We start from the raw sequence: 14609 nt of genomic DNA, 5'->3' as shown, positions 1-14609 counted from the left end.
TGGTACCATGTTTGGCATTGTGAGATTTGTAAAACACGCTATGAAAAACTGTCGTAAGAGTGAGTGACTAGCAATGATACCAACTTCCTTCAGCTGTGAATTTTACTGTGGCTTGCGGAGTATGTATGTAGATGGAGACGTTGTACAAAACGCGCGAATTTATGAGCTATAGAAATCAGTATGGTGTGATGACACGGCAGTTTATGCACTCTTACCTGTTGCTGAAATGGGCGAAGTCAGCCACCAGGATTCTATTGATGAGTCTGACGTCCTTCATCATGAGGCACGGCGTCAGCATCATGTGGAATCCTCCGTAGGGCACGTCGCCGAGCTGTTGGGAAATCCTGTGGAAAAAGGCGGGAATCGCCTCTTGGGCGAAGAGCATGCGGCGGACGTTGCCGAATAACAGCTCTCCTCTGACGTACGGCACGCCGAGTCTCTTCCAGTGGTTTTTCACCGACGATAGGTACGCGTACAGGAGAGCAATTGCGACTGTCGATATCGAGAGGGTAAACCACAAACTGACAGACCACCACATGTTTGAAGAGAGCCAAACTTTCACCAGAATAACGGAGGACCACGGACTTCAATAGCAATGGCTTCCAGACGGCAGATCTAAAGAGTCCGAGACACACTTGATGTCTCGCGAAACACCTGTCAACTTAGGCTTTAGCGCGTGCACTGAACTCACTTCGTCACAGTCGGGAGGTCATTGCTACTAATGTGCGCCCCAGGTGCTGCCGAAACACTGGAGTCTGTGAGGGCGTTTAAGCAGCCAGCCGACCGCCAGCAAGCTGTGTACGGTTCGCCGCCACTGGGCTCCTGCGGCATAACAGACGAGGGGGACCACCTCGGCCCGCGTGCGCCAGGCCAACACTGCCGACTGGCGGTACGCGATGGTCCGCCGTGCGCAGATAACTTACGCAGCCTTGGAATTACGCAACGGACCGCTCGGGGCGCTTGATAGGCGAGATTAACGCGAGCTCACTGTTTAGTGGGCTCCATCCCGAACACTGGGCGCACGCAGCTCCTCACTACGGTCTGTCCTTTGGATAACTATTGGAACCTAATTCGCTTCAACCTGCGTACTGTAGGAAAGCCTGGACTCAGTCAACAAATCTTTACACACCTGCCGCGCTGGGTAGCTGCGCGGCCTGGGGCGCCTTGTCACGATCCGAGGGGCTGCCCCCGTCAGAGTTTCGAGTCCTCCCTCGGGCATGGATGTATGTGTCGTCCGTAGCGTCTGTTAGTTTGAGATAGATTAAGCAGTGTGTAAGCTTAGGGACCGATGACCTAAGCAGTTTGGTCCCATAAAATCCTACCACAAATTTACAATTTTTACATCCCCATCCTCGCCCTCAAACCACACACATTTTGCTCAGACACCAAACTGAAGGTTGTAACGCCGGAAATGCATATCCTCCTATTTCCATCTAACTTCGGTGACGATTGCTTTTCCCAAATTTCCATTAGATACACGCGGTTTAATTTTTCACTGTCATTAAGGTCGATAAGTGAGGGTGAGGTTAGAAGGTTCCTTCAGGAGTCATGATGTGTTTTATCAACCAGCGTCTTCTTTTAGACAAGTTCCATCAGAAATTGTTTCTCTTCCTAATTCGATTCGCAACCTACTCTTTAACTATACAATCTTCACCTCTAATTTTTACCGAAACTGTATTCACTCCATTCAATAAATACAGTGATTCTTCTTCACTTTCACTGTGGAGAGCAATGCCATCCAGCGAATGTTATCATTGGTATCCTTTTACCTTGAATTTTAATTCTCCTCTTGACTCTTACTTTTATTTCCGTCATTCCTTCCTCGATGTATGGATGGAACAGTAGAAGAGAAAGTCTACTGTCCTGTCTCATACCCTTCTTTATCCGACCACATCGTTCTTGCTCTTCCACTCCTGTTGTTCTCGCTTGGTTCTTATATAATTTTTTTTATATTACCCACCTGAATATTTTATTGACTACATCGTCCAACTCATTGATGCCTTCAGTGTGCTTTTTCCCCCTATTTGCTGTTACTTTTGAGTTTAATAAATGAAATAAAAAACAGTTTACTAACAATTCTTGCTCCAAAGAAGTCTAGAAATTCGACGTCATGCTTCCAGTCTTCACAATTTCACTTGAGGTATAATTTGGACATAAAGGAACCACATACCTCACCACATACAGATGAGCCACATATCGTACCAAGAGCTTGCGGCGAGATTGTGGAGCGTTCGGTGCACAGCAGAGAAGTCCCTGTGGTGATACGGGTAGCAAATGGGATACTCCGGTGTCTTGAGAGAGGCTGATGGAGAGCAGATTCTTACGGTCCACGAGCATGACGGTATCGGCGAAGATAATGGTGTAGGCACAAGTGTTTCGGAGCACACTGTTCAGAGCAGATTGTTGAACATCCGCAGCAGACAACCCATACGTCTTGACACGTAAACAAAGGCGCGTGTGGAACATGGAAATGAAACGGGGACCAGAATAGAGAGTTCGTGAATATGCTGTACAACGTAGTAATTTAGTAACGTTCTGGGGATGACCTAGGAATAAATGACATTACGCTGGAGAGATATACTGGTTTTGAAGGGCAGGAAGTGTAACTGCGACCAGGACGGTCGCGGGGTAGTACTGACGAAAGGCGCGGAGGGACCCGAGGAGAGGCCCGCGAACAACAACACAACGGGAGAGCACGGAAACGACCAACGTAGGACAGAACGAATACAACAAGACCTAGCAACAGCGTCACAAGGAAACAAACTCGTACACGAACCAGGAAGAAAGCAGCCTAGCGCCAGCGAGGTGCAAACTGACGTAAGCGAGATAAGACTGACTTGATGTGCTTTTTTGTCTTTATTGTTATTTTGCACCTCTTACAAAGGTAGGCTGGCAGCGGATAAGTCTACTCCGCTCTTCAGCCATAAGCATTTCAATAAAAGCGAAGAGAAAAAAGTAACAGATTGGTGGTTAAAAACATTAGAGACAAAACTTAAAAGGAGGAAGCCGTTCACACTCGACGAAAAAAACACGAAAAACGGTCGGCACTGCGCAAAAACACTGACGACTCGACGGTACAGTTGAACGGACTTCATGTGCGAGTGGCCGGCGCTTGAGTACGCTCACGGGGGCGCCGCTATTGGCCGCTGGGACCACGTGTTCCAACTGTGGCGCCCCCACACTAAAAGCGGGCCAGGAGACGCGCGCCGCCACAGCTTACGGGGCACAGACCTCTATGGGTCTTCCATGTCCATGACGTCTGGCGTGGATTCAAATTCCGCGGCGCGCCGTACCCGAGGAAGAACCTGAACCTTAAGATGGCTGTTCAGTATACGAGGATCATATTGAGAGCAGCACGAAGACTCCGGTCAAAGTGAGTACGGACTGGTTCAAATGGCTCTGAGCACTATGGGACTTAACATCTGAGGTCATCAGTCCCTTAGAACTTAGAACTACTTAACCCTAACTAACCTAAGGACATCACACACATCCATGCCCGAGGCAGGATTCGAACCTGCGAACGTAGCGGTCGCGAGGTTCCAGACTGAAGCTCCTAGAACCGCTCGCCCACCGCCGAGTTAGAACTGTCTCCACCCTAACAGACGAGGTCTAGTTTATTAGAAGGTACTGATGACAACGTACTAAAGAACATGTGTGAAGACTAATACAACTGTGGCTTCAATTCCTATAGCAAACTAATGAGGCACTGTAAGCGCCTTAAATATAAGTAAAACTGCGGATTAATTGGAAATCACGTGTCTCGCAAAAGGCGAGTATGTGATTGTTTCAAATAAGCTGTTCCAATTATATACAATAAAAGACCATGTAATATCGTAATCTGATAGAGCAAGTCGTATGGCTCTAAAGTTCGCTATTGGCATCTGCAAATAATGACACTAGAAGCGTTTAAAATGGTTGGCTTCGACAATTTCGAAGCTTCGATTATTTTCGTCGACAATCTTAGTCCTGAATTTGGCATGTCATGCAGGATTATTACTGCATATCTACATGTAAGAGCGCAGAATATGTTAGCACTATACATCAGAAAGCACAAAAGTTTATGGAAGAAGGGAACACGTTTATCACAGAGCAGGGTGTGGAGAAACGAAATGTCTGGAGCAGTGGCCAGAGTCAATTCTAAATAGAAATGAACAATGCCTCATTGAGGACATTTAGAGTACTTTCTGTGCACAAAATTTACGAATATGTAGCAATATGCTTGACGAATGGCACATTATTAAATTGACGTATGCATATCATCATTTGATAATGTAATTGTTGTGACTTTTGGTACTGGACTTCTTGTATGCGCAAATGATGTTCAATGTAAAAGCGTGGCTTTCGGGAGGCGTGGACATTGTTCTCTTTCACTTTGTTTTAACCACTATATCGAAATCCTATATCAGTGCTATGAGGAGTAATGTAAGCACTCTCTGGTGTGTAGGTTCTGTGTGTTTTGCGCTAGTATAATTACTTTAAGCAAGGGTTGATTAAAAATGTAATGATACACTGGCGTCATTCAATTACGTATAATTTCTCTCCTATGGTCTTAATATTATCTTACTTTGTTTCTCTTTCTGAAAACCTCACTTGTGGTAGAATGCAACGAAATGATACAGACCGCTGTTTGTATTTAAGATCCAGTTTTTATTCTAAACACAGTTTCATGCGGTTCCGAGCGCTAGTGGTCAAAGGTGTTCCTTAAACGAGAGGAGCTATAGAACACCAGAACAATTGAAACTACTGGGATAACCATTTCTCGGTTATCTTGTCGCTTTAAATTCAGGTAGTATCTCAGTCTTTCGGTGACTCAGGGGGATAAATCTGACTGTCGTGAAAGTGGTGAGGCTCCCTTATTTACTTGCTCAGGATGGCAGCTGACTCTCTAAAATATTCAGTGTCATCACTGATATGACGAAAGCTGACGCAGCGCTCTCTGGACTTACATAAGCGTTCAGATCAATAACTGCATGCGAACGGAGTCCCGACTACCAAAAATTAAGCGGTGAAGTGAGACGCCTTTCTTTTTCATTTATGAACATAACATCGTTACAACAATACATGTACAGAAAAATGTAATTCTAAATGGTTGGTCAATATTTCACATAGTCAAAATTCTTGAAGAACAGAAACAAATACAACTGAAATGTGTGATAAGCTATTCACAGAGAGCTTTTAGTAACAATTCTAAAAAAAAATGAGTTGTGAAATGTAAACTTAGATTGAAAGAAATAAGTGTATCAGGTAAGAAACTAAAAGAAAAATGGAAAACTCAAATGAGAGAGCCGGCCGGGGTGGTCGAGCGGTTCTAGGTTCTAGGATCCTGCCTCGGTCATGGATGTGTGTAATGTACTTAGGTTAGTTAGGTTTAAGTAGTTCTAAGTTCTAGGGGACTGTTGACCTTAGAAGTTAAGTCCCATAGTGCTCAGAGCCATTTCAACCATTTCAAATGAGAAAAGAGAAACAAAAGGCACCCTTCTAGCGAAAGTATTCACTCTAAGTGAAGCACCCTCTGATATCTGTACAATAACGCAACCGATAAAGTGTTGGCAAATTGTTCGCGTTACTGCGGTGAACGTTGCAATCGTTGATGACATTCCCACAAGTAAGCCGTATTCGACGCCCCTATTCGAAGTTTCCTGGGCCTTCACGAACAAGCCGATGCGATGATTATCGTCAGATGCTACAGAACTCTAATTGTGGGTACTTATGAAGAATATCTGCGTGATGTATTTACGACACCTACGTAGCTGTCACGCAGCAGGTGTTCCCTACGTTACGCATGTGGAAGCGTGCAAGAATCTTTTTCGGGAGACCTGAAGCTAACATTCGGACAACGCGAAGAGAACAACAGAACTGGTAGTTAATTGTTGCCTACTGGATGCTGGTAACAGTGACTGCTTCCAGGGACGTCGATTACAGTGCACCAGTCTTACTACTTTACGTTGTTTTCCATGGAAACTGCAGATGACATTTAGCAAAGCAAATTTATGTACTTTCTGGTTGGTTCAAGTGTCATAGCCGTTACGGTAAGTATTATAATAGCCTGGTACGCCCGCACCTTCAACCGAGAGCTGATGATACGTTTGTCGAAAACCCTTTCTCGTAAGCGAACGAAATCTGTGTTACTACATTGGAGGCGATACTGCATACATCACAATGTTGCGTGGACCAACATGTGCCTGCCGAGGTGGGAAGAATATTATACTCAAAACTCTGCAGCAATTTTCCATTGTTGACAAAAGAAGTGAATTGGCCAGACAGACAGATGGTTACCCGATTTTTTTTTGTTTCTTATTTTTTGACTTTAAGGGGCAGAACTGGATAAATAATATTTTAATCTTAACAAATCTTCATCGAGGAACGAAGGCTTAATAGTGAAATGAGTCGTAAGTGTCTAAGTCATTCGATTACACTGTGTTACTTTTACATTTAACTCTTCCTAAAATACACTCTAAGACTAAAAAGACGACAGACCACGAAGAAATTATTCGAATAGTATGGAGAGAAGTGGTTGCGATGTACAGGGTGTTTAAAAAAGGACTTGATAACTTTAAAAATTCATATAAATTTATTGAAAATTATCTCGAGCAAATAGTTCATGAGCCCACGCGAATAGTAAACGGTTGTGAAAACACACTTGACCTTTTAGCAACAGCCCTCCGCAATAACCCTCCGCCACCCACCGTATGGTGGACTGCGCAGTATGTATGTAGATGTACAATTAATCCTGAGTTAATAACGAGCATCAAAACCGATTCAGGGATTACTTAACACAGGGCTGTCGCAGCAAGATTGAATACTGTAATCCCCAAATCCTCGAAAAATAATCGAAAAATATATCTAATCAAAAAAGCACACAAAAATTCACTTGACGCCTTCCTAAGACACAATCTTCACTCATTCCAAATTAATAATGTAAGTGTAGACCAGATGTGGCTTAAATTCAAAGAAATAGTATCGGCAGCAGTTGAGAGATTTATGCCAAATAAATTAACAAACGACGGAGCTGATCCTCCTTAGTACACAAAGCGGGTTAGAACACTGTTGCAGAAACAACGAAACAAACATACCAAATTTAAACAGACACAAAATCGCCAAGACTGCCGATCTCTTACAGAAGCTCGAAATTTAGCGCGGACTGCATGGCGAGATGCTTATAACAGTTTCCACAATTTGTCTCGAAACCTGGCACAAAATTCAAAGAGATTCTGGTCGTACGTTAAGTATGATAGCGGCAAGAAACAACCAATGCCTTCTCTGCACGACAGCAATGAAGATACCATCCAAGACAGTGCTTCCAAAGCAGAGTTACTAAACACAGCCTTCTGAAATGCCTTCAAAAAAGAAGACAAAGTAAATATTCCAGAAGTTGAATCGAGAACAGCTCCCAAAATGAGTAATGTAGAAGTAAATATCCTCGGTGTAGTGAAACAACTTAAATGTCTTAATAAAAGCAAGTCTTCTGGTCGAGACTGTATACCAATTAGGTTCGTTTCGGAGTATGCTGATGCATTAGCTCCATACTTAACAATCATATACAACCGTTCGATCGACGAAAGATCCGTACCCAAAGAATGGAAGGTTCCACAGGTCACACCAATATTCAAGAAAGGTAGTAAGAGTAACTCACCAACTTACAGGCCCATATCGATAACGTCGATATGGAGCAAGATTTTAGAACATATATTGTGTTCGAACATAATGAATTACCTCGAAGAAAACGGTCTATTGACACACAGTCAACATGGGTTTAGAAAACATCGTTCCTGTGAAACACAACTAGCTCCTTATTCACATGAAAAGCTGAGTGCTATTGACAAGGGATTTCAGATCGATTTTATATTTATGGATTTCTAGAAGGCTTTTGACGGCTCGTAGTGAAATAGCGTACTTATGGAATATTGTCTCAGTTATGTGACTGGATCTCTGATTTCCTCACAGTTCGTTGTAATTGACGGAAAGTCATCGAGTAAAACAGAAGTGATTTCTGTAGTTCACCAAGGTAGTGTTATTGGCCCTTTGCTGTTCCTTATCTATATAAACGATTTGGGAGACAAACTTAGCAGCCGTCTTCGGTTGTTTGCAGACAACGCTGTCATTTGTCACATAATAAAGTCATCAGAAGATCAAAACAAAATGCAAAACGATTTAGAAGAAATATCGCAATGGTGAGAAAAGTAGGAGTTGTCCTAAAATAACGAAAAGTGAGAGGTCATCAACATGAGTGCTAAAAGGAACGCGTTAAACTTCGGTTACACAATAAATCAGTCTAATCTAAAAGCCGTAACTTCGACCAAATATCTAGGTATTACAATTACGTGCAATTTAAATTGGAAGGAACACACAGAAAATGTTGCGGGGGAAGGCTAACTCCGGCCGCGGTGGCCGTGTGGTTCTGGCTCTGCAGTCCGGAGCCGCGGGACCGCTGCGGTCGCAGGTTCGAATCCTGCCTCGGGCATGGGTGTGTGTGATGTCCTTAGGTTAGTTAGGTTTAAATAGTTCTAAGTTCAAGGGGACTTATGACCTAAGATGTTGAGTCCCATAGTGCTCAGAGCCATTTGAACCATTTTTTCGAAGGATAACCAAAGACTGCGATTTATTGGCAGGACACTTTGAAAATGTAACAGACCCACTAAGGAGACTGCCTACACTACGCTTGTCCGTCCACTTTTAGAATACTGTTGCGCGGTGTGGGATCCTTACTAGTTAGAACTGACTGAGTACATCGAAAAAGTTCAAAGATAGGCAGCACATTTTGTATTATCGCGAAATATGGGAGAGAGTGTCACAGAAATGATACAGGATTTGGGATGGACATAATTAAAATAAAGGTGTTTTTCGTTGCGACGGAATTTCTCTCGAAATTCCAATGACCAACTCTTTCCTCCGAATGCGAAAATATTTTGTTGACACAGACTTACATAGGGAGGAACGATCACCAAGATAAAATAAGGGAAATCAGAGCTCGTACGGAAAGGTGCAGGTGTTCATTCTTTCAACGCGCTCTACGAGATTGGAATAATAGTGAATTCTGAAGGTGGTTCGATGAACCCTCTGCCAGGAACTTAAATGTGATTTGCAGAGTATCCATGTAGATGGAGATGTATAGAGTTGGGTTTAGCGTTATTTTGTAGGGAAACAATGCAAGTCTTTTTTCTATCTTAAAGAGGTAGTATTTGGTTTCCGTTGATTATCTTGCACACATCCCTTCGGATGTCAATTGCTTCCCAACTCACTGTAGCATTGCAAGTGTAGCTTGCTGAGTGGCGACGTCAATTCTTGCTCTACGTACAGGTAGAAAAGCCGGAACAGGAGGTACAAACACTATGTCCTTGATGTCTCCCCATTTTAAAAAATCGAGTGGTGTCAGGTCTGGGGAACGTAGGGACTTGGGGGCTATGCAATTGGCACACCACAGCCAATCCCTTGACTTGGAAAGCGGTCACTGAGAAAATCCCGGACGTTAGCCAGGTAGTGGAGTGGTGCACTATCTTACATGAAGTAAACATTTCATTCTTGGTTATCCTCGTCGATCTGTGGTATCAAAAATAGTTGTAACATATTTATTCACAGTACCCCATTGATGGTTCTCTCACAGACGACTTGATGCTTTCTCATGTCTTACCGAGCACCCTGTTTCTACAAAACATTTATATCACACGTAAGCTGTAGGCCTACCAGGAGGATCTTTAGCGTACTTTGTGCGGAATTAGGCTGAACTGTTGTCGCCGACTTAGATTCTTGAAACCAAAACACACAGCTAGCACGCTTGTGTCTAGTGAAGGCAGCCAACTTTAACATAACTTCCTGCTAGCACTCCTTACGGAGCGATTCGGCACTAGCGAACTACGCGAGATAAAACGTGATGTTTTTACCTACAAATTGGCAGAACAGTCACCTCTGTAGGTACTATGAATTAATTTATATGAATTATCAAAGTTATAAAATTCCTCTTGGAAGCATCCTTTATATATACAGGCAAACAAATGAGTACTGTGATGTCGTCAATCATACGACAACACCGCCGCCTGAGAGATCGATCCGCCGAATACGATTCTCTCCATAAACCGTACAGAACAGCTATGCTAGCCAAAGAGTACACAGCCAGTCGCAGGCCGCTTAATGTGTAGCAGGAGTGTAGTGCAGTTGTGCCAGTCTACAGTTCGTAGCCGCGCTCAGTGTTCAGCCAGTGCCGGTGTTTGATACCATTTGCAGCTCAGTCATTGCTCCCAGCAAGTCTTTGTAGCCCAGTTCCCAGTTAGTCTTCAAATACACCGGATACGACATTCAAAATTACGAGAGATTAATTCGTCACTGCAAAATTTGTGACTTGTAAATTATGTCATTCTACTGACGCTTAGTCTAGTCGCGTATTCTATAATTGTCAAGTAACAGATCATGGATTACAACAAAGTTAAGTAATAAATACTTTCTTATTTTGTACTCCTGGTAATTAATTGGGTTTTCCTGTTGTAGCTACCAACCAGTCTTGGCATAGTAGAAACCACGTTTCAACCTGCTTGGCTACCTCATGTTGATGGACTCGGTTATGGTGGAACATCAAGAGCCATCAAGTACAATTCCAGAAAAAGTGGATGTCTTTTTCAAGAAACGAGTTTCACAAATTGAGCAAAATAATGCTTTAGTCTATAAGCAAGTCATTTGGCTTGGCACTTATTGACACAGTTGTACGATGCTCTCCTGAGAGATATCATGGCAAATTATGTCCAATTGGCGCTTTAGATCGTCAAAGTCCCAACTGGTTTGATGACCTTGCCCATAATGCTCAAAACTTTCTCAATTAGAAAGAGGTCCGGCGAGCTTGCAGGTCAAGTTATGGCGTGCCAAGTACAAAGGCAATCTGTAGAAGCTCTCGTCTTGCGGATGCGGGAACTGTCTTGCTGAAATGTCAGGAGCCGCCTCGTGCAGCGGTGGGATACCAGCCTGACTGTAGCCTGCCATACGGCGCGACAGATAGAGGTGATGGTCTGAGGTGCCATTTCTTTTAATAGCAGAACTCCTTTGCTTCTTATCTGTGGCACACTTACGGCGCAGCGGTACGTCGACGATATTCTATGCCCTGTTTTGTTGCTCTTCATGGAAAGCCACCCTGGACTTACATTTCAGCAAGACTGACCGCTCACGGAAAGATTTCTGCAGCTTATCTTCGTGCTTGCCAAGCCAACTCTGTCCCTACCCGAGAACTTTTGCAATATTATGGGTTGGGTTCTGCTACCATTTCCAGATTTTGTCGATCTAACGCACTAATTGAATAAAGTTAGGGACGATATCCCATAGGTGGACATCCCACTCTATCAATAAATGCCAAGTCGAATAAGTGCTTGTATAAGGGCCTGACGTGGACTAAGGCGTTATAGACTTACTGAACTTGTGAAACTCTGTCCCTTGAATAAATCGTCCAATTTTTCTGATAACGTGATTGGCTCTGAGCAGTATGAGACCTAACTTCTGAGGTCATCAGTCCCATAGAGGTACCTGAACGTAACTAACCTAAGGATATCACACACATGCATGTCCGAGGCAGGATTCGAACCAGCGACAGTAGCGGTCGCGCGGTTCCAGGTTGTAGGGCCTTGAACCGCTCGGCCACTCCGGCCGGCGAAATCGTGACTGTTTTTCTTTTTGCATCTACATCACGTGTACCAAATTTCGAGCAAGAAAAGTGGAGTTTGTCTTAATTTAGTATTTAATTTTTGAGACAAGCTCCTTTGCCTTCTCAAACGTCATAACTTTTGGGTTAATGAGAGTTTCGTGAACTTCCCTGGAACGCCGCGAATAATAAAAAGTACCTCACACCCTGCAAGCACACACGTCAAAGCCCTCAATCTGTCTTGGCGATGCAGATTGATAGCTGGGATTCTGCACCGTTGCTCGCCAAAACCGAAACATTTACTTCTGAGAGCGGCTCTCGGCGACATTATGACCAGGCGTCGTATCGGTTTTAATTCGGCGCGAGTATCTGCGGAATGCCAGATATAGCTCGGCTCGCCTCGCCTCGCCGATGTATCGACCATGTGGTTCCGGCTTACTGAACACCGTCCTATCGGAAATTTAACAAAGCGAGGGGAAAAATGCGGACACGCCGCCGACCGCGAATCAGGCAACCGTATCGATCGATACTCGAAAAATACGTCATGTAAACACAGAGTAAAAAAAAGTACACAAAGCGTAAAATTACCAATAAATTAACCGTTTCGAAAAACATCCGGAGAAAGAGGAGCAATAAACCTTTGTTTTAGCAAATGATGTGTTCGTGTTGTTTCCCGATAATTCCTGTAGATACGTTTTCATCCGTTGTTGTTATAGTCTTCAGTAAGGATACTGCTTGCAACAGCTCTGCAAACCGTTCCCTATACCCATAACTACTACTATCAATATCCTTTTGGATTAAAAACACTGTAGCCAAGCAGACCCTCCCCCATGCAGAATTTGCCACTCATCCTCCACTTTAAGCCGCTTTCCAAAATGAATTATTATGTTACGAAAAAATACAGCTGGCCAATAGTACAAGGCGTGAGACCACATTGGTGATGAGAACTGCATTCAAACTGAGCGAATAAACTTACTGAAATATTGTCAAATTAATGGTAAGGTTGCTTTAATTTCAAAGCGCATTAAGATCCTTTTAACGTCAGGGAAGTGGATTGTATTAACATGAAGACTATGATCTTCCTTTACCATTGTCACAAACAATGAAAACTGACTGAGAGAAAAAAAATTTTAGGTACATGAAATTGAACCTTTTTGCTTTTCTTATAAAATAGCTTCAAACGAACCCAGAGAGTGAATAATACTTATTAAAACTCTGAAAGCATGATCGATAGCAAGCCGCTGTAGCCGTGCGGTTCTAGGCGCTACAGTCTGGAACCGCACTACCGCTACGCTCGCAGGTTCGAATCCTGCCTCGGGCATGGATGTGTGTGATGTCCTTAGGTTAGTTAGGTTTAAGTAGTTCTAAGTTCTAGGGGACTGATTACCTCAGAAGATAAGTCGCTTAATCTCAGAGCCATTTGAACCATGATCGATAATATTGCAATCGATACCAAAGTTTAGCAATTTCCGATCGGAACGCAATCTTTACACCACAACAATTCGCAGGTAGCAGAATTCCTTTACAGTCTACTTCATGAACACGAATTTTGATATCAAGTTTCTCTCTATACCCATTTTGGCTACTCCTCTTTACTTTTGTCTTTCTCCAGTTCACTTTGAATCCATTGTCTACCCATTAATATTTAGTCACTGGACAGTTCATTCGATTCAACAGTTCCCGTATCTCTTCGCCACTCTCACTCAGGGTAGCAATGGTACTGGCGATTGTTAACGTTATACCTTTTCACCCTGAACTTCAGCCCCATTTTTGAATCTACCTTTTATTTGCCCAGCAACAAATGCTCTGTCTGTTCATGATGCACAGTTTGGATAAATAAGATAGTTCCTTACAGTATTGATACTGCTTAGTGGAAATCAGTTAGAAAATTAATGACTTCAGTACAACTGTTACTAAGATTAGTTTACAAGACACAACTTGAAACGAAATTTACAATGAACCAAATGCTAGCATAAAATTTGATATATTCCATGATGCATTGTCATTATTATTTGAAAGTATCTTTCCATATAACCTAACCATAAAGTACATTAAACAACCTTGCAAGAAAACATAGATCACTACAGAGATTGAAGTATCTTGTGAAAAGCAAAAATAAAAGTATGTGTCTGCTAGAAAAAAGTTGAGTTCGTTCATTACATGCACACTACTAAAACTACTCAAAATTACTAAGAAAAGTTATTAAAGAATCAAGAACGATACACATCGTGTCAGAAAACAGTAATTCTGGCGACACATTTATGGCTATATGAAACGTAGTGAAATGAAAGATCCGCGCGGGATTAGCCGAGCGGTATAAGGCGTTGCAGTCTTGGACTGTGCTGCTGATCCCAGCGGAGGTTCGAGTCCTCCCTCGGGCATGGGTGTGTGTCTTTGTCGTTAGGATAATTTAGTTTTAGTTGTATGTAAGGTTAAGGACGGATGACCTTAGCAGTTAAGTCCTATAAAATTTCACACACTTTTGAACATTTTGAAATGAAAGATGGGTCAGCCAGCCATAGAACAAAGGAACGTCACTATTGAAATAAATGGAAGAATTATAAATGATGAGTCACAGATAGCAAATATATTCAATACCACTTCTTAAATATAATGCAAAGTAAAGGGACAAGAAATTAATGGCAAAAATGGCAGCAGTATGTTGAAAGAGCAGCTCTTAAAATTCATATCACCAACTTCTCTTTCAGAAATTAGGAAAATTATGTCTTATCTAAAAACATAAATGTCATTTTGTTTTAATGGATTTCCAATAAAGTACGAATGATTTTTTCCTCTTATAATAAGCCTGGTCTTATTTGTAATACCTACTGCATTACTAACTCAGGGCATTTTTCCAGAGAGACTGAAATATACCGTTGTCAAACCGCTCTTTAAGAAAGGTAATAGGAGAGATGTAAATAGCTAACGAACTGTTCCACTGCTAAAACCAATTTCCAAAATATTTGAGAAAATGATTGCTTCAGAATAGTATCTC

General features: G+C 42.6%; 1 protein-coding gene across 2 annotated transcripts in view; it reads right to left on the bottom strand.

Annotated features, from left to right (window-relative positions):
- Nucleotides 1-891, bottom strand: part of LOC126281935 (cytochrome P450 6a2-like) — a 118877-nt gene extending 117986 nt beyond the window's left edge. Inside the window, exon 1 of one of the 2 annotated variants that reach the window (XM_049981278.1) lies at nucleotides 216-891. In XM_049981278.1, coding sequence (XP_049837235.1) covers nucleotides 216-538 — 323 coding nt within the window. In that variant the 5' untranslated portion in view covers nucleotides 539-891. The remainder of the gene's footprint in view (nucleotides 1-215) is intronic. The other variant, XM_049981280.1, reaches the window with a different exon arrangement.
- Between the last annotated feature and the right edge of the window lie 13718 nt (nucleotides 892-14609).

Source organism: Schistocerca gregaria, chromosome 7, assembly GCF_023897955.1.
Source record: "Schistocerca gregaria isolate iqSchGreg1 chromosome 7, iqSchGreg1.2, whole genome shotgun sequence".
In the NCBI taxonomy this organism is placed as follows: Eukaryota; Metazoa; Arthropoda; class Insecta; order Orthoptera; family Acrididae; genus Schistocerca; species Schistocerca gregaria.
The sequence above is the reverse complement of the archived record's forward strand: the minus strand, read 5'-3'. Positions and strand labels throughout refer to the sequence as shown.